Below are 25,125 nucleotides of genomic sequence, written 5' to 3'. Positions count from 1 at the left end.
GTGACTCTTTGAACCTACTTCCTCCTCTGTGAGAGGGCTATTATGTTACTGACGTACATCTCATAGAGTTGTCACAGGACTGTAGAGCCAATGTGTATTCAGTGCTAGGACAGTGCCTGACATGTGGCTGGTACTGTCAGGTAAACCAATGAGCACCCTACTGTTGCTTATTTTCTGTGGGAAATCTCCTGAAAGGAGCCTAACCTGTAACTAACAAGCGCGTGACTGGGGTTGGAGGTAACTGGTTTGGCTCTGCTGTCCTTGCTCACTGCTTTGAATTCTTTTGTGTTATTTACATCATGGCAATGTATTAACCATGCTTCTGTAATCAGTACACTTCTGTGCATGTACGTGTGTGTGTGTGTGTGTGTGTGTGTGTGTGTGTGTGTGTGTGTGTGTGTGTCTAGGCCAGAGGTTGATGTTGAATGTGTCCTCTATCACTCTCCACATTATTATTGAGACAGGGTCTTACTATGTAGCCCTGGCTGGCCTGGAACTAACTCGCTATGGAGACCAGGGTGGCCTTGAACTCACGGAGCTCCATTTCTGTTTCCCGAGGGCTAGGATTAGAGGTGTGTGCCACCACACCCAGTTCCACGTTTTGAGTCATAGCTTTCCCTGAACCAGGAGCTTCTGGCTAGTAAGCCCCAAGACCCTTCCGTCTTTACCTGCACTCCACATTTCTCCAAGGCTTTTGTACAGATGCTGGAGTCCACGTTCAGCCTTCATACTTACACAGTAAGCATTTCGCCCACTGAAACTCCTCCATACCCCTTTCTGTTCTCCCTGCAGCCTTTAAAGATCTGAAATCAGTAAGAGAAAACTACCTGGCACGGTGGCCCACGCTTGTACTTCCGGCAGTCAGAACGCTGAGACTGTGAGCTTGAGGGTAGCTGAGGCGACAGGAGACTGACTCAAAAGTCGAGAATGAAAGGGAAAGTGATAGAGGAAGGTGTGTGTGTGTGGGAAATCCATGGATTTTTAGGGTACAGAAAGAATCTACGTTGTTTTCAATTCAAGAAGCTGGTCTGAAGTCCGGGGAAGATGGCCCAGTGGTAAAGGTGCCTGTCACCAAGCCTGCCACCCTGCATTCAATCTCTGCAATGTACCTTGTAGGAGACCTGACTCTCCCAGGGTGACCTCTGTTCCCAAACCATCACCGCCATGTACACACACACACACAAAGTATAAAAAGAAATTAAATATATAGCTCAAAATAATGAAACAGATTATTAAATTGGAACAGAATAACACTGCCTAAATTTATATAATGGTAAGACACGAAAAAAACCAAAGCATGTTTATAAATTCCCAGAAGAAAGGCTGTTTTTTGTTTGTTTTTCTTGATAAATAATGCAAACAACTTCCCCCACCCCTGCTTAAACGATCAGCAAAAGTGATTCAGCAGCTCTTTGAAATATTTCTCCAAAACATTTTCTCCTGGCCATTTTCTGTTTTCTTTTTCAATTTTTTCAGTACTTCCTAAAAAAAAAATAAGTGCTGCTTGCTTTAGAGCCAAGCCTGGCCGCTCCTCACACTCGGCTTCCTCTCTGTGCTGGAGGCCAGCCTGCTGCCAGCCTGAGCTGTGGACACGGCCTAAGGTTTTATGTGTGTGGCTACAGGTCACACCCTGGCAGCCTGTGGCCATGAAGTTGGCCCTGTGAGCTATCTAAAGTTAAACACAATGGATTGGACTGTTACCGGCCAAACCCTGTTTATAGCACTACAGAGCTCTCAGTCTATTAATCCCAACAAGACCAAGTGGTAAAGGACTGCGTTCCTTAGAGTGTTGTGGCTGTTGGGGTCATGTTGTTAATGTCTGTTAAGCCCCAACACTCAGTAAGTTTCCTATCTCAAACCTCTGACAGGAGCACTCATATTTTAAGTACCTGCATGATATTAAGGATTGGTTTGTTTGTTTGTTTTGGAGACCAAGTTTCATGTGGCCCAGGCTGGCCCGAAGACTCCTTATGTAGCTAAGAATGACCTTAAATGTATGATCTTCCTGCCCCTTCCACAGCCCCACAACCCACCGAAGTGCTGGGATTATAGACCTCTGCCCAGGCTGGGTTTAAACCTGTGGTCTTTAAACTTGTGATTCTCCTGCCTCAGTCTTCTGAGTTCCAGCATACGAGTTGACTTCTCTTTTGGAAGATGCTTTAGGGTAATCCAGGTCTGGTGGCACATACCTGGATTACATAGTGTGACCCTGTCTCAGAGCAAACAAGAACAACTTCTCAAGAATAATTTAACAGTGTTGCTGGCTTCTCATATGACTTTAGATATGGGCTCAGAACATCTTTCCTGTGCTTTAACAGACTGTCACATCCTTTCTAACTGGGTCTGCTTAGACATGTAGGAAAAAGATGGAGTACGGAGCTCCGTGGTAGAGGACTTGCCTGACATATGCAAGGTTGGGTTTAATTCCCACTGTGGGGGGCAGGGTAGGAAAGCGCAGACTCAAATTCCTCCCTGTATTTCTGAAACACAGGGTGCTTTGTTACTGTGCCCTCACATACCCAGAACGAAGTCTGCACTGAATGACAACTGTGTGACCTCAAATTCAATTCTGACACTGTCAGAATCACTGAAGACAGTGATAGATCCCACTGGCTAAGAGCTCAGTTTCACAAGGTCGATCCTGTTCACATCTGACAGAAGAGAGATCATCGCTTACTCTCACCCATCAGCTACAAGCTGGGGTTCTCGCCTTGTCTTTCATGGGTTTGGCTATGGGAATCCCTCAGAATAGGTAAGCATTACTGGTTCATTAGAAAGGACTCCTGACTGGGTGGTGGTGGCACATGCCTTTAATCCTACTGCTCTGGAGGCACGGGCGTGTGGATCTCTAAATGCCAGGGCAGCCTGGTTTACAAATTGAGTTCTAAGACAGCCAGGGGTACATACAGAGAAACTGTCTTGAAAAACAAAGCAAGCAAGCAAACAAACAAACAAAAACAAAAAACAGAGAGGAAAGAAGGGAGGAAGGTTGAGAGGGAGGAAGACGGAGACTCTGGAGGCATGGGGACAGGCTTCCATCTGTCCCTGTGCACTGTGCTCCATGAACCAATGTGTAGTCACCTACCTAGCGCTCCCCTCAGCCCAGCCCTTAGAGAGGCGTCTAAGCCACGACTGGTTCACTCACTCACTGGCAGAGCCTCAGGTGCTCCAGCGGTCAGTCAGTTCTTCAGCACACAAAGACGTATCCCTCCAGAGCCAGGGTCAAAGGTTAGCAGCTCTGTGCTAGTAACCTGGACAGAGATCAAGAATAGATTTCACAGCCTCTAACGTTCTATCCTTTGTGGCTGTGGTGTTGCAAGATGTCTTGAGGAGTTGCTTTCATGTGAAGGGATCTTGCTGGCATCATTTTCTCAGAAACATCTTTGTCCTTTCATCACAACCACTTCCTTCAATTATGCCAATAAATCTGGGCTCCTTTTCATTCCTGTGGTTGCATATGCAGAGTCTGCTGAACGTGAACTGGGCAACTGGTGCAGTCAGCTACGCCTTATCAATTCCACTGGCCTTGTGATACACTATTGTTTTTCCTTCCTTTTCTATTTTAATCTCTCTCTCTCTCCCCATGTACTCAGGTGTGTGCACATGTGTGCACATGGATGGTAAGATTGTTGTCCTCTTGCTCCAGCCTCCCAAATGATTGAGGTATGTCACCATACCTGGGTAATATGAGACTGTTGGCAATTTTTTTTCCCTATTGCAGTGTAGGGGATGGAACTTAGGGCTTCAAGCATGCTAGGCAAGGGCTCTACCACTAAGCTTCATTCCCAACCCAAACTTTTGTTTTATTTTGCTTTTAAAGATAGGGTCTCTCTGTGTAGCACTGTGGACTAGGCTGGCCTTGAACTCAGAGAGATCCACTTGCCTTGGCCTCCCTACTGCTGGAATTAAAAGTGTGTGCCACCACCGCCCAACTCAGCCAAACCTTTCTAAAGGTTCCACAACAATTCCAATTTTCTCCACTGAATATTAAGATGACTGTTGGTTTCACAGTGATTGTTCTGGTATTATTACCGTGTGAAGCAATTAGTACTTTTGAAATGGACATTTTAATTGTGCCAGCTACAAAAGAACACTGGAGGAAAGAAAAAGGACGGGAAGTGAAACAAAGCAAAGACACAATAGAGAGAATGGAATGACTGACTCATGAGAAAACAAGTGTCATTGTGGAAAAACGCGTATTCTTACAAACCCATATTACCTACTTTCTGAATGAAAAGAGTGTCTAGGAAGAACACTAGTAGTATTTGCTAATTTCCTAAATGTTGGTGAAATAAAGGGATCTGCGGCATCTCTCTAGTCTTTGATATTTTAAAGCTGGGAGGCACATTATCTCATTTCCTCTTCAAACAACCTACACAGCATGGCCTTCACCTCCTTTAAGCTTGCCCAACCCACTCATAAAGGCCAAGTGTTGCCCAAGCTCTGCTGCACCCAGCAAACTGACACCACCGCCTCTGTGGAGGTCTCTCCATTGACAGGCAGCCTGCGTCCGAGGGGTAAAGAGTAGCCTGGCTTCACTGTCCTGGGCATGGGGACCTGCCCGCCCCCATAGGGACCTCAGGCTTCTCAAATCTTGCTTTGTCTTGTTTGGATACAAAGTCCAAGTCCAGGGAGAGTGGTCTCCATGGAGGTGGGTTATCACTTCCCCTGCAAAGGAGGTAACTGCTGCTTGTTCTTAAGCCTAGCAACCACCCCTGAGGGAACACAGCACCTACAGATCACTCAGAAAGACTCTGCCCAGGAATGAATGGAATGAGGACCTCAGGTGAGGGGGAGGAGGGGAGCATTCCCCACACATTCTCAGGGAGGGTTTAATGAGAGCCAAATTTGGGTGGACAGTAAAAGACACCGTGTTCATGTGATTTATCTGTTATTTCCCTATCACTAACTTCTTGACTCCCGCTGTTAACAGACACATTTGAGGGAAACCATCATTTTCAAGGGGAACTGATCTCCACTAAATACACTGGCCAGGCCTGCTCTGACACTAATATCAACTTTAATAACGCCTTCTTCTTTTAATTTTAAAATTACACAAAAATTTGGGAGGTTGGGTGATGGGTAGTACTTTCCACAGTGTATATGCATGCAGTGGTCAAAAGGCAATCTCCAGGAACGGTGTCTCTTCCCACCATGTAGGTTCCAGGGAGCACACTCAGGTCCCCAGGCTTGATGGCCAGTGCATCCTGCCACCCCCTCTTTCCCTTTGCATTCAAGGTGACTGTGTTGCTCAGGCTAACCCTGAACTCAGGCTGAGCACTTGGATCCCAGGCTTCATCCACTTTCTGGAAAGGCTCCTATGGCTGAGGCCTCGGAGGCTCCCCAGCTGGCTCTTTCACTCCCGCTTGCCTCAGTGGCAGTGCAGGGTCAGGAGCTCAGATCCAGACTGCCCACTACCTAGTGAGCTGAGACTGTGAGACGGAAGGCAGCGTGCCCTCCATTCAGGCCGACAGTGAGAACACTTGGTAACTGTGTGCAATGCTGGGCGTGGGCCCAGCTCACAGCAAGTATTTAGGACTGGCTACTGTACGAGAGCGAGAGTCTCACATATCTCACTGGGAAAGCAGCTAGACAAAAGTGGGCAGCGCCTAACACACTCACTAGAACACATGCAGGATACATGTGAGAGTAGGTGCTGCACACAGAAGAGGTTTTAAATGTTTCTCTTAATTTCCACTCACAAGAAAATCACAAGGAAAGAAGCTGCTGAGCAGTGGAGAGGAAGCAGGCCTAGGAGAAGTGCCCTGGAGTCCATGGTCAGGAGATATCAAAGGTGAGCAATAAAATGCAGTGGGTGAAGGAAACAAGAAGTCCCCACTGCTGCTTCCTTTGTGCTTAGGTTCTTGCCTCTAAACAGGGCTGGATGGGGAAGGACAGCTGCCGCATTCTGGAAAAAGAAGTGCAATGGACCCGCGGGAACAGGTGACAAGGTCTGATGTATACAAACGCTGGGCAAATGCACGCCAGCCCATTAGGGGGTGGGGAAACCACTCCAAGCAGAGACGCGTGCAAAATGCAGAAGCCCCACAAATGTCTACAGGGAACATTTGTGCAGTGTCCCGCCCTTCACCCAAAACCTCTGAAACCAGATCATTAATGCCAGAGATGCCTGATCCTAGGCCGTGTCCTAACAGCTGTTCCTTCTCCTCTGCAGTCCTTGGCTGGCCACACCAAGGAATCTTTTCTGGCGGCCAGGCGTGGACGAGTGTGACCTAACCTGGGTCACTATGGAGCACAGAGGGATGTGTGCTGGAGCTTCTGGGCAAGGGTTCCTCCCAGGACACACCTTGGGAAGACATTCTACTTCCTGTGTTTGGAGACGATGAGGAGATGAATGTGTTCATCAGACCGTTGGTTATCTCGGTGGCATGAGGAAATGTGTATGAAGACAAGAAGACAGACATGGAGTCTGAATCCTTGGTGAGGACTGACTCAGCAGGCCTGACGTGGAACAAGAAACGTGCCTATTGCTTTAATCACTGTAAGCTGGACATTTTGTTCCATTTAAGAAAAGCAATCTAAATTATCCATACAGCACATGAACAGATGCCGGGTGAGACTGCCTAAACGGAAACTACCATAGCTAAAATCCACACCACCTTTACCGACAGATTCGAAAGGCACTGAATGAAACGTTTGAAATGACCCACGGTCTTAGGCAGGTATACTGTAGCCTTTGTGCTGGGGTGGAACTCAGAGCTCCGTGTGCTAGCCAAGTAGTCAGTGGACCCCTAGGCTGTCCTGCAGCCCTCCATTTAAAGGTTTTCTACTACATTAATCAAATGTGTGTGCAGACCACAGGACACATGTGCAGGTCAGAGGGCAACTTTTAAGGGGTCAGTTCTCTCCTTCTACCAAATAGGTCCCTGGAATTGAACTCAGGCTGTCAGCCTGCTAGCAGCAAGCACGTTTACTGCTAAGCCATTTTACCAGCCCTAGTCCTTCTCTGTGTTTTGGAGACAAAGCCTTACTCTATGGCCCAGGTTGACCTGGAGATCCTTCTGCTGTAGCTTCCAAGGGGATGGAATTACAAGCACGAGCCACCATGCTGTCTTTGGGCTGGCTAGTCAACCTGATGCAGGCTACAGTAATCTGGAAGGAATGTACTCGAATGAAGAAAACGCACCACAGGCCTGCCCACTAGCCAACTTGGTGGGGGTATTTTCTTCATTGATAATTAATATGGAGGGCCCAGCTCACTGCAGGTGGTGTCATCTCCAGGCTTGGTGGTCTTTGGTGGTATAAGAAATCAGGCTGAACAAGCCACGAGGAGCGAGCTAGCCAGTAAGCAGCTCTGTATCAACTCCTGCCTCCAGGTTCCTGCCTTGTTTGAGTTTCTGCCCTGACTGCCTTTGGTAATGAACTTGATATGGAAGTGTAAGCAAAATATTCTTTCCTTCCCAAGTTGCTATTGGTCATGGTGTTTTATCACAGAACTAGAAAACAAACTGAGACAGTCTTAAATAAACTTTATGTTTCATAAGGTCATGAATACCAATATCCAAAGCCACACACAGTACTGGAAACAGAAGGAAACACAATCTACCATTGGCTTTTTTCTTTTTTGGAGGAGGGGTGTGTTCGGGTTCCTGTGAGCATGTGTGCATGTCTGTGGAGGTCAGAGGTCAATGTCATATGTCTTTATTAATAAACTAGCTTTTCCACCTCACTTTGGAGACAGGGTCTCTAACGGAATCTGGAGTTTTCAGGGAGACTATCTGAGCACCAAGGCCCAGAGACTCCCGTCTTTGCCTCTAGTGATGGGGCTGAGGCACGTGCTGCCACACTCTGCTTTTACATGAGGGCTAGGGATCTGAACTGGGTCCTTTTGCTTGTGTACCAAATACTTATTCACATTTCCCCAGCCTGGCTTTCTCTTCCTTCTTCCTCTTCTCCTTTTAAAAGATATGTGACTTGACTGTTATTCTTCCATATGGGAATTTAAGTAAATAGAGTAAGTATTTTTAATAGTACCAAAAGAAAACCTACGAGAGTCAAAAGAAGTCACTACCAAGTCCCCCAAAGCAAGGCTTACTGAGGTGAACTTTTTTTTTTTTTTCTTTTTTTTTTTCGGAGCTGGGGACCGAACCCAGGGCCTTGTGCTTGTTAGGCAAGCGCTCTACCACTGAGCCAAATCCTCAACCCCTGAGGTGAACTTTTTAACCTAGAGAAAACTCTGTAAATGGGTAAATAAACTACTAAGTAAATGTGTAAGAACCTCTGAGACAGTAGACAAAAGCAAATGGACAACTGGAAACAAAGTGAAACTTGCAAGGAGCTTCACTTTATTCCCCCTGCACAGAAGGAACAGTCACAATATACTTTCCCCACTGAAACTGGAGTGTCAGGGCGGTGTTTATAACAACACTGTTGCTGTGGAAACAGTTGATTCAATGTTACCAACTTGCAGCTGAATAAAGTAAGGTGTGGAACAGAAGTCTTATTTAAACAGTGGCAAGACCCATAAAACATTAAAACGAGAGCTGAATGGCCATGAGTCAGAGCACCATGTGTATTAAGGAGAGGGTCAGACCTTCCCCTTGGTGCCTGGCACAATGGGATGTTTCTTCTTAATTAAATCTTAGTTCTGGGACCCTGTTATCAGCTTAGCTGCTTCCGGAATCCCAAATGTCTAAAATATTACTATCTGCTGTATACAGCTGGCTGCGTGTCATTAAATGGATGGTGCTTCAGAGCTGCAAGTGGTTGTCATAACCCTGGGAAGTCACAGACTCCACAGAGCATGAGCTGGGGTTTCAAAAACCATACGGGATCGATTCCATTAAACACAGCAGTGTTGCAGGTCCTCATTATCATCACTGCAGATGTACTCTGTGTCTTTTTCTGTTGCTCCACCAATTTAGGCATAAAGCAGCCAGGGAACATGAACTGAGCCCGCCCCATATCCTGCCACCAGCATCGAGCCTCTAGCTTGTTCCAGCCTTTGAACGTGGTCAGTGAGCTTCTCACTCAGTCTACTGGACACCGAGTAGAGACGGACAGGTCAATCTTTAAACACACACTCACTCTTCACTGTGTTTTCAGAATCCTTAAAGCAGAATTCTTAGTGTCCACACAATAAAACATAGTCCACAAACTTTAAAGACGAGAGTAGCATGTGGGTCTATTAGCAAAGTGGCCCTGCCCTGCAGGAGATGACCGCAGTGCAGTGGCATAGCTCTGTAAATAGAAGCCCAGCTTCCCTTGGCTGTGCCGGGGGCTGCCCAGGGTGTGGCTATCCTCCTTGCCTGCACAGGGGATCCATTCATACCAGCAAAACCGGAAAAATCACAACCAAAGGCAACTGTGGGAGCAGTGGGAGCCAAGGGTATAGCAGCGGGAGTCAAGGAGTCATTTTCCACAAGGTGAGTCACCACAAGAACTTGGCCTGTCTCACCCACCTTGGTTCAAAATGTAGGTCACAGTTCTCCAAGCTGGAACTTCAGGGGTCTGAGGTGACAGGCCAGAACCCAAGGCAGCAGAGGCAGGAGCAGAGCTCCCAAGAGGCCTGGGAAGGGGCCTCCACCTTGCTCCTGAGCCCTAGTCTGCCTTCCAAAAATCCCTCTATTTTCATGTGCCAAGGTGAACTCAGACTACAGTGTCCAACTAGTTCCCTTTTGTGTCCTTGATTGAGCCACCTGACACACTCTTATTAACCTCCCAGGACAGCAGGCTAGGTGTGTGTAGAAGTGGATGGTCAGCTCACCTAGTTCTGTTGACACAGGAGACCCAGTGGCAATTTCCCCAATCTTGGCCACTCCGTCGTAGTAGGCTTTTCCTGCCAGGATCATAGCTAGACAGGAATGTGATACATAAAGTCAGTACTCAGACAAGGAAAGGGGAGAGTGAGACAGCCTCAACATCCCAGTGTGCCCTCCCTGGCTACAGGAAGTTCTAGAGCAGACTGTTTCAGTGACATTCACCAGGCCCTCCTGCTCCTGCTCCCGGTTCCAGGGCATGTGTTCCTGACATCAAACGGGCACTGGGAGCAGATCGGCCATGTCATTACTCAGGGAATATTGGATGCTGTGGCCTAGGAACCTGTTTCATGAAAGCACATTTAATTTTTGTATTAAAAAAAGAAAAGCTGGGTGGTGATGACTAGCACATGCCTTTAATGCCAGCACTCCAGAGGCAGAGGTAAAAGCAGGCAGATTTCTGAGTTCAAGGCAAGCCTGGTCTACAAAGCAAATTCTAGGACAGCAAGGGCTACAGAGAGAAGCCCCGTTTCAAAAAACAACAACCAACCAAAAAAAAAAAAAAAAAGTCAGATCTGGTGGTGTAGGCTTATAATCTTAGCTACTCAAGAGGCTGAGACAGGAGGAATTTGAAGCTGGCTAGGGCTACAGAGTGAGTTTGAGGCCAGCTAGGGGAGCTTGGTGGGACTCTTATCTCAAAATAAAAATAAACAGGCTGAGGATATGAAGAATGCTTACTTAGAATCCCCTGGTGAGAGGCTGAGGGCATGGCTCAGTGCAGGCTGCTTGCCTAGCATGCACTCTATCCCTAATACTGTAAAAAGACCAACATATCTGAGGTAAAAAAAAAAAAAATAAGTTTGAAACACATTAGCATTCTGAAAGTTACAAACTTACTTAAAAAAAAAAAAAAACAACCTGAATTTTCTCCTTTCTTTTCCTTACAGCAGAGACAAGCAAAGATTTTATTGAAGAAAAAAAAAAAAAAGGCTAGGTTCTCATCATCCTAAAATATATCTCTGTAATTAAAAAATGTTTTCCAGTGGTGAGATGGCTCAGCAGTTAAATAGTGCATCTTACTCTGGCAGAGGACCCAGGTTGGTGCCCAGCACCGTGTTGAGAGGCTCACAATGTCTGTAACTTAAACTCCAGGGCATCCAGTTTCCCCAGCCTCTGTGGGCACACCCTCACTCACATGCATATACACATGCACAGCTTAAAATAACTAAAATACAAATTTAAAAACCATTTCTCCTTCAAACTGACCCTGAAGGTACTTGGACAATGTCTGCGCCCTGTGGAAACGAAGGCTGCCCACCCTGGAGAGTTCTCCAACAGCCAGCGTGGGATGGACAAACCCTGGCCCGGCTTCTGCTTTACAGGATTAAGCTTGAGAATGGTGTACAAGAAACAAGCATTTCAACAAGACCCAGCTGAAGCCAGTGTGATTTTGGAGGAAAAATCTCTACCCTTCTCTAAACTCAGACGCAGAAATCAGTTTTCCTGGAGCTCTGGAGAGCACAGGAGCTTGGAAGTCAAGGGGCTTCTGGCCCCTTCTCTTTGCCCACAGAGCAGTCAGAAGCTGCACGGGCTGTTTCGTCCCAGTTTGTTTTTAAGTGTCTCCCTGTCCTGGACGTGGAACCCAAGCCTAGGTAAGTGCTTTACCAATGAATTACATCCTCCATCTTTTAATTTTTCGTTTTGAGACAGAGTCTCAACTAAGGTTTTCTGGGCTAGCCTCGACTCTGTAATCTTTCTGGCTTTGGCCTCCCAAGGAGCTGGAATTACAAACCTACGCCATTAGGCCAGGCTAAAACGTAGGCTATTTACTTAGTGCATGTATGTGTCTACATATGTGTGTCAAGAATGCATGTGTGAAAGAGGGAAGACAACCTTGGCTGCCATCCTCGGTGACCTGGTCCACCTCCACCTCCTCTGAGACAGGCTCTCCCGCTGTTAGGCTAGACCGGCTGAGCCATGAGTCCCAGTGATCTGCCTGTCTCTGGCTCCTCAGGGTTGGAATCACAGGCTTGTGTCACCCCCTGACATTTTTACGTGGGTACTCGGGTTCTCACAGTTGAGATAAGCACTTCTCACTAAGCCATCTTCTCAGGCCCTGGTTTTCTTAATTAAGATAAAAAATTATATGTATGTGAAGGTCTGTGTGTGAACATATCATGTATACACAGGGGCCCTCAGAGGCGGAAGAGGCCATTGGATGCCCTGGAGCTGGAGCTATGAACAGTTGTGAGCTGTCTGGTGGTGCTGGGAATGGAACTCAGGTTGGTCCTCTGCACGCCCAGCAGTGCTCCTGACTGCTGAGCCTCCAGTCCCTCTCTGTGTTTGTCCCCACGCTCAGGAGGCGCTCTACCACTGCGCTTGCCTCAGAGGTGGACCTTTAAGGGGAAGTATAGAAAACAATCAGAGGATTCATCATGTATACGTGTAGCTGAAAGGTACTACAGGCCAAACTCCTGCCCCTGTAACTTTATTAACTTCAGCATTTACTATTGAGTTTTAAAAACTGTAAATTAAGGCTTTTACTGTGTTGGCATGAAAGTTGAAGAAGTGCACTGTTCTGCTATCCTAGTCCTTTATAGGATTGAGAACTCAGCAATGGCAGACAGCATTTATATAGGCTGTTTGGTCATTACTTAACTGATCTGCCCAGCATTGTTGAGACAAGGGAAGGTAATGTTATCAGCTCCTTTGGCTATAGGGAGTGGAAACATTTCAGACTGTCCCCAAGGTCAGTGTGAGTCAGCCACAGTGCACACATCCCCTGCTGAGGTACTTGACTTCCTCAGCTCTAAATCACAGTGTTTTAGCTGGAACCGAGGAAAAATCAACTCCACCTAAAAACAAGTGTGCGGCCAGCAACCTGTCAACTCCATAGATGGCGTGCGTTCGGAGGAAAGGTTTAAACTGTAAAGCACTGATAAACTGAAGAGCGCATTAGTGGGAGAGTTGCCTTTAGGATTACACAACAGCTAAAATTTCTGGTTTACACCCACATTAAATTGAGATTTTTGAAAAGTAACTGTTGACTTATACTTAAAACCATGTAACCTCAGTCTTCGAAATAGCTTTGCTTTTATAATAAAGCTAGACTAACTTTACAACTATATAAGGGATCCAGGGCTAATAAAAAATAAAATAGTATTTTGATAACTCTGCCCCGCTTTGTGAAAGTTTCTGTTTGTTATTGTTTAAGTTCTATCTTAGTGACTGTTTAATCACCCCCTCAATCTAGAGTCGGCTCCATACATACTCTACTGGATAATCTTTGCTTGTTTTTGAGACAGGGTCTCATGAAGCTCAGGCTGTCCTGGAACTCACAGAGCTCCACCTGCCTCAGGCACTCATGTGGTTGGATTAAAGGCATGTATTATGCCCCACTGATGATGTTTTTCTTGAAATAGTTTCACTGGATTCCTATTCTGCTAAAGCCTGCATGGTTCTCCCACAAGTCCATATTCTACCTGCTCATGAATGACTTTTGTAATAGTTTCAGTGAGTGAACTGCACCCCTTCAGATTTTGTGGTTCCCTGGGACACCAGTCATAGAACTTGCTTTGGCCAGTGCAGTACCAACAAGCATGGCTTGCTTTAGAACCTATAAATGCTAGGCCATTAAGTGCTGCTATAGTAAGGGCCCAGTGTGGTCTTGATGGAGAAAGTTCACCTGAGGACAGAGTGTTAAGCAGAGTGAGCCCTGAGACTGCAGAGAGCTATCATGCTTACCGGGGAACTAGAAGGTGGCGTCTTAAGCCATCAAGCCTGTGGGAAGCTGCGCGGCATTTTGTGCAGTAGCAGGTGTAGCAGGTGCCTGGTCCACAGTGCAACACACAGCTAAGCTGGCATTGTCCAGTCCCACTTGTTCAGAGCTTCTCCCCAGGCTAGTGTGGGGCCCAGGGCTCATCTTTTCTGCTTGAAGTACTGTCTGTCTGCTAATATCCCTAATTTGTGAGCTTGAGCTCTTGCCTGCTCCAGTCCACACCAGTCACTATTGCTCCGAGCTGGGTGACAATGATCTACATTTCTTTGCCGGCCATGCCCATGTTACCCCCACCTTCGTAATCTGTTCACTGCACTTCTGGTTGACTGCCTCATCTTTACTCCCAAATTCTAACCAAAGCCTTCATAAATGTATCTAAAATTATCAGTGGCTTCACCAAAACTATATCCAGATGACCTGCAGAAGTTCTGGGACTATTTATCAAGTACAGAGTCATCTCTAGGAGGTGGTGGAGAGGTAAGAGCCCTTGGGGAGAAGTTGTGTTGACAGGAGGCTAAGCTACCTTAGTCTGTAACTGCTTCACAAAGTAGTTCAGGCTACACAGTGGGAAAAGTTCTCCAGTTATAGTGATACTTCCCCACGAGGACTGGAGACAGCCATGACTTTGTGGCCCAGTGAATAAGCAGTCACGGAGGGAGAGCTGCAAGGCTGGCCTCTTGCTCTCAAGAAGGGAAGGTGCCTGTGAATGGCAAGGGCACTGCTGGGCAGAGAAGCGAGGTCCCAGACCTGTTATGTTTCCTGGTCCTGAAAGCTGCAGGTAAAAATGCACAGCCATGCAATCTACGTTCCAGTGACTCCAACTACCACGCTGCTTGTCATCCATAGCTTAGGGCCAAACAGTGCGCTGTCTTGCCTAGGCCATGTGTTTGGGTGGCTATCAATGTATCCTAATGCATTCGGTTTTAGTAGGAGTGCAGGAGTAGCTGCTTATCAACCTTCTCAGTGAAACCCTTTTCAAGATAGCTAGCAACCTGGGTCCCAAAAGACAGGCAAATATCGATGGTTGAATTTATTTATTTATTTTTGTTGGGGATTGAAATTAGGGCCTCATTAATATTAAGACAAGTACTTCTCCAGCCTGTGCACAATCCTGTAGGCACACCCTAAGTAACTGGATGCTTGCTTGAAATCTCCCCCTCTCCCTCTTTTCCCCATCTCTCTATTCTTACCATCCTTCCCCCCTTGCTCTCACTGTCTCTGAGACAAGTTCTTGGTAAGTTGCACAAGCTAGCACAGAACTTGTAATCCTTCTGCCTCAGACTCCCAAGTAGCAGGGATTATAGATTTATGCCATCAGGCCTGGCTTCAAATTTAGTTTCAATGAAGCACTCACTTTGAAATGACTGTCTAAACCCAACCTCTAACACAGATGCTCTTCTGCTAAGGTTAAAATAGTATTTTCCGTGTTACTATGAAAACGATACATCAGCAGGGTGTTACTGTGGTTCACGGTTGTAATCCTAGCCCTTGGAGGGTGGGAAGAGGGACTGCCTGAGTTCAAAGCTGGCTAGCCTGTGTTACAAAGTGAGATTCTGTCTCAAAATAAAACAAAAAGATAATCTAACTAAAAGGCAAGATATTCTTCTACAGATAGTTAACTGAATGATTCTCATGTAATTTTGTTTTCTTTCTCTGTGTAGCCCTGGCTGATCTGGATCTTACTATGTAGACCAGGCTGGCCTTGAACTCACAGAAATCCACCTGCCTCTGCCTTCTGAGTACTGGGATTAGAGTCGTGTTCCATCACACCAGGTAATATTCAAATGTTTTAAGTAAGTATACATATAAATTACTAGTTATAAAAATTTGTTTAAAAATTTAAAAAGTTCATGAAAATGATATAAAAGCTTAAGTGTGTGTATCAGAAAGCACAACTTGAAAGTTAAAACATGTACCTCACTGCAAGCACTCGCTTCAGATACACTAGTACCATCCTGCACTGTCATAAAAATCCTATAGATAACTTATTTAAAAATTCCATTTACAGACATTTTAAAATGCAATGTTAAGTATCAAAGATAAATAAAATATTAACTTAAAAAATTTCATATGTGCTTTACATTAATCAGTTAAGAGAAATCAAGGCTTACCATTCACTGCTTTTTCATAATTTTTTCCTAGGTTTATTAAGTTTCGTAGTCCAGGATTGAATTGTTCCACAACATTCTGACAAACAAACACACAAAACAAACAAATTAATAAACGAAAGAGGGAGGGATATCGACATTCTGTCAGTGTGAGGTCTAGAGTTCCTATATAGTAGAATTTATAGATAACAAAGTCTTAAATGCTTGCTCATTCATTCATTCATTCATTCATTCAGACAGGGTCTCTATATGAAGATGGCCTTGAACTTCTGACCCTTCTGTTTTCACTTCCCAAGTGCTGGAATAATAGGTGTGTATTACCATGTGTGTTTCACACAATTTTGGGGATCAAACCTAGGGCTATGCTAACCATGTATGCTAACTTAGTCAAATCCTCAGCCCACAGAAAATGCAGATGTAAAAATCCCAATGAATTCGATTGTCTGACCCAATGGATCAGCTAGCAAGGTGGATATGATCTGGCAATTTTCAGTTACCCAAGGGCTGCCTAAAATCTGCTAGAAATGGAGCAAGCAGGACATTCACATGCCTCCTGGGCCCCCTGGAGACTGTGAACCCGGATGTAGATTGTTCATGGCTGTCACTCTAGCATTAGGAACGTCTGCTAGAGCAGCAAACTCAACTTATGTATAATTAAATGTAATGCTCTGGCTATCAAGTATTTAGAAACTTCAGGGCAATCTTGCTTTCATTTGCCTGAACCTGTACAGTACACACAACAAGGATTATTCCCAGGGAGCTGGCTTTATGACTAAGAACACGTCAACATATGGTGACTACAGATGCCTGCTCCATGTTGGACCAACAAGTTGCCTCACAGTCATCATTCTAAATGGATCACTTAGGCCTCACAGTCATCATTCTAAATGGATCACTTAGGCCTTTCTGCCCGTTCTCCCTTGTATGTAGTATTTGGAGATGACCAAATGATAAAGGATGGAAAACCAGCCAATGTTCAATGCATCAGATGCTTTACACACATCCTGCAGAGGAAAAGGAGGCTCTCCATTAGTAACTGGGAATAGAGGATGAATGACAACATAGAGTTAACCACAGAACATCCAATCACGTGGTTCTCTCCCTGTTAGTACCACCGTTTTTGACTATTCACTTCAGTTTTAGAGAGTGACTTTGGGCTCCCTTTTGTATTCAGGAGGACCTCCTTCCTTCTCTATTATACCCCATCTTTCCTGTGTGACTGACACCTTTCTGGTCAGTTAACAGTATTCACTGTGACTGTAAATACTGGTTACTACAATCAAAGTATGTACTTAAGGTCACATTTCCCTTCTTAGTAAAGCCTTTTGTTTCTCCTAGAATTAATAGGTGGCTTGTCCGTCTTCCCCCTTGCTTCTACGTGTCTACCTTAAGTCCTTTATTATTGTGTGTGTGCAAGAGGGAGGGAGAGGGGAATGTGAATGTACCAACACACAGAGGGCAACCTGGGGTAGTTGGTTATCCCTGATACGATATGGGCTCTGGAGAATGAACTCCGGTCATCAGGCTGGGTGGCACTTTCCCACTGTTCTCTGGAACTACTTTTACCTTGGCATTTGCTTGCTGTCTTGCTGGGCAATATAATATACCCATCTGTCTTTCTCAGAATGTTTAAGATGCTGCTCTATTGTCTTTAGCATTCGCTTTCCCTGAAGCCAATGGACTTTTTGTTGGTCTGTTTGACTCCCCCGGCCCTGACCTTTTGGGATGTTTGTGTGCATGCTTGTGTGGATGCCAGAGGTCAATAACAGGTGTCTTGCTCTGTTGTTCCTTACCTTGAGTTTTGAGACATGGTCTCTTATTGAATTTGGAGTTTGCCAATTCAGTTAGACTAGTTGGTCAGCGAGACCCGGGGGTGCACTGGGATGTAGGTGTTTGCAGCTGTGCTTGGGTTTTATGGCTACTGGAGATCTAAACTCAGGAACCCACGGTTGCAAGCAAGCGCTTGACTGACTGAGCCATATCCCCCGCTTCAGACCCTCCCCTTCTTTAAAGCTTAGTTTTAGAAGCTGTCTCTATCCCTATGTTGTAAAATCAACAGTGGCCTTCCTCGCTGTGAGTATCTTCTCCATTTATTTTATGAGGTCCTTGGTAGCTTCTAGCCATGTGGAAAATCAGTCTGTCAGCTCTGGAAAACACTTGCTTTCCTTTTTTGTTTCTGATTTCTTTTGGAGCTCAGATGAAGGTTTTATGCTTCCTAGATTTATCTAACTTTACCTTTTCTCTATTTTCCCACTCTCTATTTTTTACATCTGAAAAATATTCTCAACTTTATATCCTAACTCTTTTTTCTTTTTTTAAAAATTTTTAAAAAATTTTTATTTATCTAATGTATATTACAGATGGCTGTGAGTCACCATGTGGTTGCTGGGAATTGAACTCAGGACCTCTGGAAGAGCAGTCGGTGCTCTTAACCACTGAGCCATGTCTCCAGCCCTCTTTTTTTCTTTTTTAAGGATTTGATTTTTTGCTTTCTTTTGAGAAAAGGTCTTGTTAAGTAGCTCTGGCTGACCTCAAACTCATGATCCTTCTGCCTCAGCCTTCTGAGCACTGGGATTATAGGTAGGTGTGTGTCATCCTACCTGGTGTTTTTAATTACACACACACACACAACAACAACAACAACGAAAACAACAGCAGCAATGACAACAACGTATGTGTAATTTTTTTCTGAGTGCTTTAGTATCTTAACTCTTCCTTTTTAAAATCACCATGCTGGCCTTTGTTTATGAATGCGGTTTCCTTTCTTCTGAGGGCTCTAGAGTGTTAGTATTCTATTCTAGTTCCCCATGGCATCATCTCCTAGTTATTTATATTTTTTAAACTATCCCTTTGATAAAGGCTTTTTATTCAACCTCTGGTGTTGTTTTGTAACCTATCTTATTGCTTTATGTGCATGGGTATTTTGGCTGCATGTATGTCTCTGTACCACATGTGTGTCTGGTAACCACAGAGACAGATGAGGGTATCGGACCCCCGCAAGCTGGAGGTAGATGGTTATGAGTTACCATTTGGGCTCTGGAAACAGAACTCCAGACCTTTAAAGAACAGCCAGTGCTCTTAACTGCTAAGCTATCTCTCCAGACCATTTGTTTGTTTGAGACAAGGTCTCTCAAAGTAGTTCAGGGTGGCTTGAACTCACAATCCTGTGCCAGTTTCAAGAGTACTGTTTCAAGTATGCAACAGCACGCCTGCCTTCCGTGATTATTTACTTATTTAAAAGACAGGGTCTCGGGTTGGGGATTTAGCTCAGTGGTAGAGCGCTTGCCTAGCAAGCGCAAGGCCCTGGGTTCGGTCCCCAGCTCCGAAAAAAAAAAAAGACAGGGTCTCACTATGTTATCCTGGATGGCCTACAACTCATTATGTACATCAGATGGCCTCTGGGCTGGGACTAAAGGCATATGCCACCATGCTCAGCCGCTTCTGATGATCTTTAAAGGGGATTGTTGGGGGGCTGGAGAGGTAACTCAGTAGTTAAGAACACATATTGCTCTTACAGAGTATCCAAAACAGTTTCCAGTATCTATGCCAGGCAGGTAACAACTGCAGGTAACTCCAACCCTGGGAGATCTGATGCCCTCTTTGGTCTCTGTTGGCACTTGTGCCCTTGTTGGTGTACACACACGCACACTTTTTCTCTTTTTAATAAGTCAGCTCATATTTACAAGTAAAGCCCTTCTTGCTGCTGCAGGGCTGTAGTGCTCGGTGGCTGCTGCTAGTGGCTGTAAGCACATTGTCTAGACAGCAAGTCCATGGGGAGCCTGACTATGGGTAGCACTCAGGGGCATTGTCTACAGAGACATTCCTAATTCCCAATCAGTGGGTAGAAGGGAGAGAAGAACCCAACAGATGGTTAGCCTTTCTGTCAGTCAGGAATGGGGGTTGGGAGCCAGAGTATACTGAACTGGTAACCACTAAATTCTCCTGTGTACTTTTACCTCTGGTGTAAGACCCAAGTTCCAACATGTCTTCAGATTATCTCTAGTCTGCAGGCAGAAGAGATCTGTTCTCAGTGGCAACTGGGATAGGGAAGGGAACCTGGTAGTTGAACCACCTTGTATGCATACACACTTCCATCCCAGCCCTTGGCCGCTGAAGTCCTAGGGTGAATGAATTACTTATCCCCAATATTTCCCTCCAGATCCTTTGGGTACATGTAAGCCAGCCACCACTCCTCTATTACTCAAAGTTTGTTTCTTTCCTTCCTTCCTTCCTTCCTTCCTTCCTTCCTTCCTTCCTTCCTTCCTTCCTTCCCTCCCTCCCTCCCTCCCTCCCTCCCTCCCTCACATGTCTTATGTATCCTAGGCTAGCTTCAGATTCTTATGCAGTCAAGGAAACCCTTGGACTTCTGATCCCACTGTCTTGGCCTTCCGAGTGCTGGGCTTACAGGTGCATGTTACCACGATGTCCAGTTTATGGAGTGCTAGGGTAGAGCCCTAAGCTTTATGCATGCTAGGCAAGCACGCTACCAACTGAGCTACACCTCCAGCCACACTACCCAGAGTTTCTTTGGATACTTTTGTCAACAGATGTCTCCCCCCTTTAGATTTCTGCACTATATACAGATGTGTGTGTGTGTGTGTGTGTGTGTGTTATTCTATATTGTCATCATGTCAATATATTATCAAAAGGATGGAAAGAAAACCACAAGGGTCATTCTGTTTGGCAGTCCATCCATCTTGTATCACTGGAGCAAGCATCTGTCCTAGGTCTACAAGTGGCCAAGAATCCCTTGAAGCTTCTGGTCCCCATTCTTTTGATGAACCCTCAGTACCTAGTACTGTATATCTGTAGACACGATGCTATTGTTCTAGTCTCTTCTTAAAACCCCCTTTGTAGATTGTTGTCTACATGCAGGTGAAGGCAGGCACAAGGTAAGACAAGGCCTGTGATTAGACAGTGAAAAAGTAAGGTAGGCACAGAGTTTTAGAGAAAGGAGAGAGAGAGAAGAGAGAAGAGAAAGGAAGAGTAGAATCAAGATGGAGGAAAAGGACGACCCAGATCTGTGTGGTCTTAAAGGGCCACAGAGAGTTATAAATATGTCATGAGGGATGGATTTTTATAGGACAATTAGTCTTATCTAGGTGGGCAGTTTATATCATTATCAATTTGTTGTGAGTTTATTGTGTGGACGTTTTGTGGAATGAGAATTTAAGATATAAATCTGATTGATAAATTACAAGCTTATTGAGTTTTGATTTTAACAGGTTACTGGGAGTTGTGACTATAAGCACGGGGGATGTTGGGAATGTGAGCAGAGTCGCAGCAAGAGAGCCGAGAGACCTGCCTTGGGAACTAGATGGATGGTGAGATTGCTGCAGGGCCCAGAGAGTAGCCAGCGACAGCTTGGGATGGAAACTGGAAACTTAGCGAGTCGGTTGAGATGCAGTCTGACTGAGATGAAAAGAGCCCGCAGATGCCCCGTGGCCTGCTGGAGCCGGCACTAGTGTGAGATGGTAGATTCTTTTTTAATATTTACCACTACACCCCTTTAAGCTTCTAATTGTAAAATAGGTTAGGCTTCATAAGGAGCTATTAAAACAATGTACATGCATGTGGATGCTGCTGAAATGGCTCAGCAGGTAAAGGCATTTGCTCTACAAGCTGCCAACCTGCGTGTGACTCTGAGACCTAGGAAGAAGATAAACAACTCTTGAAAGTTATCCTCTGACCTCACACATTCTATGTCACGCACATGCTTACCCTCACACCACACACACTCACACACCACACACACATTGACATACACACACTCATACCACTCACACTACACACATACTCATACCATACACACACACCACACACTTACACCACTCACACACACACTCATGCCACACTCACACCACACTCACTCATACCACATACACAGTGACACACATATACATACACACACACACCATTCACACTCACTCATACCACATACACACTGACACACATATACATATACACACACACCACTCACACACACACTCATGCCACACACTCATACCACATACACACTGACACATATATACACACACACACACACACCATTCACACTCACTCATACCACATAAACACTGACACACATATACATACACACACACACACACACACACACACACACACACACACACACACACCCAATGTTCCTAGACCTGGTCATTCCCCTAAGCTCCACAGTATATTCTCAAATCCATTAAAACGCTACTTGTATGGGCTATGACCTTACTTGGATTTCGATTGTGACAATTAAAAATTGGATTTTGGATTTTGACAATTAAAAATATTTTACCTTTAAATTATGTGTTGGATTTTTTTTTTAACTTAACACAAGCTAAGATTACCTGAGAGGAAGGAACCTCAATTAAGAAAATGCTTCCACAAGATCAGGCCTAAGGCAGCCTTTCTAATGCTGTGACCCATTAATACAGTTCTTCATGTTGTGGTGACCTCCAACCATGAAATTATTTTGTAGTCATTTTATAATTGTAATTTTGCCACCATTGTTATGAATTGTAATATAAATATCCGACATGCAACCCCCAAAGGGGTCATGACCGACAGATTGAGAAACACTGCTCTAAGGCATTTTCTTAGTGACTGGCTGAAGGAGGGCCATGCCCATTGTAGGACCCCTGGTTCTATAAGAAAGCAGTTGGAGCAAGCCATGAGGAGTGAGTCAGTCAGCAGCAGTCTTCCATGGCCTCTGTGTCAGCTCCTGTCTCCAGGTTCCTGCCTCACATGAGTTCCTGTCCTAACTTCCTTCCATGATGAACAGCAATGTGGACGTATAAACCAAATAAACTCTTTCTTTCCCAAATTGCTTTGGTCATGGTGTTTTGTCACAACAATAGTAACCCTCAGAGCAAACTATGTGTATTTGTGCATCTGTGTGGGTTATACAGTGGCTCTGGTCTTACTGGCTACTTAACACACGTGCTGGGAGCTAAACTTGGATGCTTTGTCAGAGCTTTCAACTGCGGAGCCGTCTCTCCAGCCCCAGATTTCTGCCAGTCTTTGTATCTCTTACTACTGTCAGAGAGAGGACGATCTGCATACAATTTTATCTTGTACATGGATCTGCACAGCTACCACTCAACCACTACACAGGATGGTCTGTCCAATCACAGGAAGGTCCGATCATCACAATGTTCCCTTTCTGGTCACTCAGCACAGTGCCTTTATCCAATTTGGCAGGTGTATGAATAGCTAGTCCTCTTTTCCGGCTGTCCTAGCTGTGTTTCAAGGTATGGATGTATTCTATTTTGCTTACCAATTTATGCATTTAGGTTGTTACTGGTTTAGAGCTCTTCCAGCTAAAGCTGATTTGAACAATTATGTGCAGGTCTGTGTCTGAGCATACGTTTATATGTATACAGGATAAATACACAGGAGTTCACTGCTGGGTCACAGGGTAGGTGTATGTTTAACTTTATGAATGCTGCCAGGCCTGCAGGCAAATCAGCCGGGGCACTCTGCCACAACATCAGCAATTAAGGAGAACACAATGATTCTTAAAGCCTAACGATTTCAAGGGGACGTGGCTTTGGTAGAGCGTTTGTCTAGTAAGCATAAAGTCCTGGATTCCATCTTCAGCACTACAGAAACTGAGCATGTCGGTGCAAATGTGCAATCCCAGCACTTGGGAGGCAGCAGATCAGAAGGTCACAAGTTTAAGGCAGTCCCTTATTACACGGGAACTTGAAACCAGCCTGACATATGTGACTGTTTCAAAACAACGACTGCAAAACTCTCATTAGAAAACAGTCATTTCCTAATTGAAAAATAAAACTATTTTGAATGCAGCATGACTAAAGTTCCTGTAGTATTCTTGTGGGGCTAGGTGTATACAGTAAAAATTAGAGGAGTCCATTACATAGCTAACCTGTCCCATAGCATACAAGCAGCCATATAAAAAACACAAAACAGGGGCTGGGGATTTAGCTCAGCGGTAGAGCGCTTACCTAGGAAGCCCAAGGCCCTGGGTTCGGTCCCCAGCCCCAAAAAAAAAAACCAAAAAAAAAAAAAAAAAAAAAAACCAAAACACACAAAACAAAACCTAGATCTGTTCTAAGTATATTATTTGTATAAAATAAGAGAGAAGCATGGTTTGGTTGTGTATGCCTGGGCACATATGTGTGCATGTGCAGGTGCATGTATGTGTGCATGCATGTGGAGGCCAGTGATCAAACTTAGGTACCTTTCCTCAAGAGCTATCACCTTGTTTCTTGAGGCTGTCTCTCACTGGAACCCAGGGCTTGTCTATCAGGCTAGGTGGCTGCCAGCAAGCCCCAAGCATCCATGTGTCTCTGACAACTGGTGAGTACTGATGCTACAAATGCACACGCCATGCCCAGGCTTTTGTGTCAGTGCTGGGAACCAAACTTAGCTCGTCGTGCTGTGAGCAAGCACTTTCCAAATGACCTATCTCCTGGAGCTTCTTAATCTGTCTTTCTTTTAAATTAGCCCTGGCTGGCCTGGTATTCACTATGTAAACCAGGCTAGCCTTGAGCTCAGAGATCTGTCTGCCTCTGCCTCGAAAGTGCTAGGATTAAAGGTGTACATCACCATATTTGACTCATAATTTTATTTAAAAAAACTCTTGAAATACTTTATAGCTCTAACATTGATGTTATGATGTTATGATGAGCATTGAACACCACACACGAATCACTGTTTACACATAGTCTTAGCTAAAAGGCCAAGAAATGAGAATCACTCTCTAAATAATTCATAGGCTTTAACTGAGATTTAAGACTATACAACCAGCTTTGAAGAGAACTAGAGTTCTTAAGCGAGAAAAGTTCAACATGTTGTTTAGTTCTTTGATATTTAGGTTTAGGTACAGAAATGTTGGCCCCTCCCAACCATGGAAAATCCATTTCTATACTGGCTCTTGGCCATGAGTCGCGTTATTTTAGCTGAAGTACAAGTTATTTTTAAACTGAAGAACAAAAAGGCAACCCTGTCTTTGTACGGTGAAGTCTGGAAGATGTTACGGCAGCAGGCAGCTCATGCACTGTGGATTGAATGGGCCCTATGTTTTAGGAAGGCAGCCATTGGGTCAAAGGCCAGGGCTGTGGCCAGGCTTGCTAAGACCTGAACTATGGTGCTGTCTACAACTGGAGGTCATTAGCAGGAAAGACCAACTCCATTTCTAGTTTGGGAGGGAAAAACAGAAGACTTAAGAATGAAATGGATGGAAAAGATACAAATGGGCCAAGAAACACTACTTTTGTTTGAAAGAAAAAAAATCTTACTATGTATCCACCACCAGTTCCTACTCGCCAATTCGTATAAACTATCAAACCAGTTTCCACTAGAATGGTTCCTTTCCATTCAGTAAGTGTCTACCTACTGTTACAAAATAAAGTCTGGGTTAATGTATTGGCAATATTAATCTGCTTGTGATAAATCTGATGTGAAGAGGGTTTGGTTCTATCCAAAAACCAAACCAAAACGAAACAAAAAACCCAAACCAATCAAACAAAAAGCCCTCAGCAGCTTTGAAGAGTGGTTG

At 44.9% G+C, this 25,125-nt stretch overlaps 1 protein-coding gene across 2 annotated transcripts in view; it reads right to left on the bottom strand.

Moving 5' to 3' along the window:
- Positions 1-25,125, bottom strand: part of Baiap2l1 (BAR/IMD domain containing adaptor protein 2 like 1) — an 88,690-nt gene that overhangs the window by 41,361 nt on the left and 22,204 nt on the right. For both annotated transcript variants that reach the window (XM_032886456.1, XM_032886455.1), the window contains exons 2-3: positions 15,609-15,684; positions 9,728-9,814 (exon numbers count right to left, since the gene is read on the bottom strand). In XM_032886456.1, the coding sequence (XP_032742347.1) occupies positions 9,728-9,814; positions 15,609-15,684 (163 nt within the window). The remainder of the gene's footprint in view (positions 1-9,727; positions 9,815-15,608; positions 15,685-25,125) is intronic.

The sequence above is a fragment of the Rattus rattus genome, chromosome 16 (genome assembly GCF_011064425.1).
Source record: "Rattus rattus isolate New Zealand chromosome 16, Rrattus_CSIRO_v1, whole genome shotgun sequence".
NCBI classification, from domain to species: Eukaryota; Metazoa; Chordata; class Mammalia; order Rodentia; family Muridae; genus Rattus; species Rattus rattus.
This window is presented reverse-complemented; position numbering and strand designations above follow the sequence as displayed.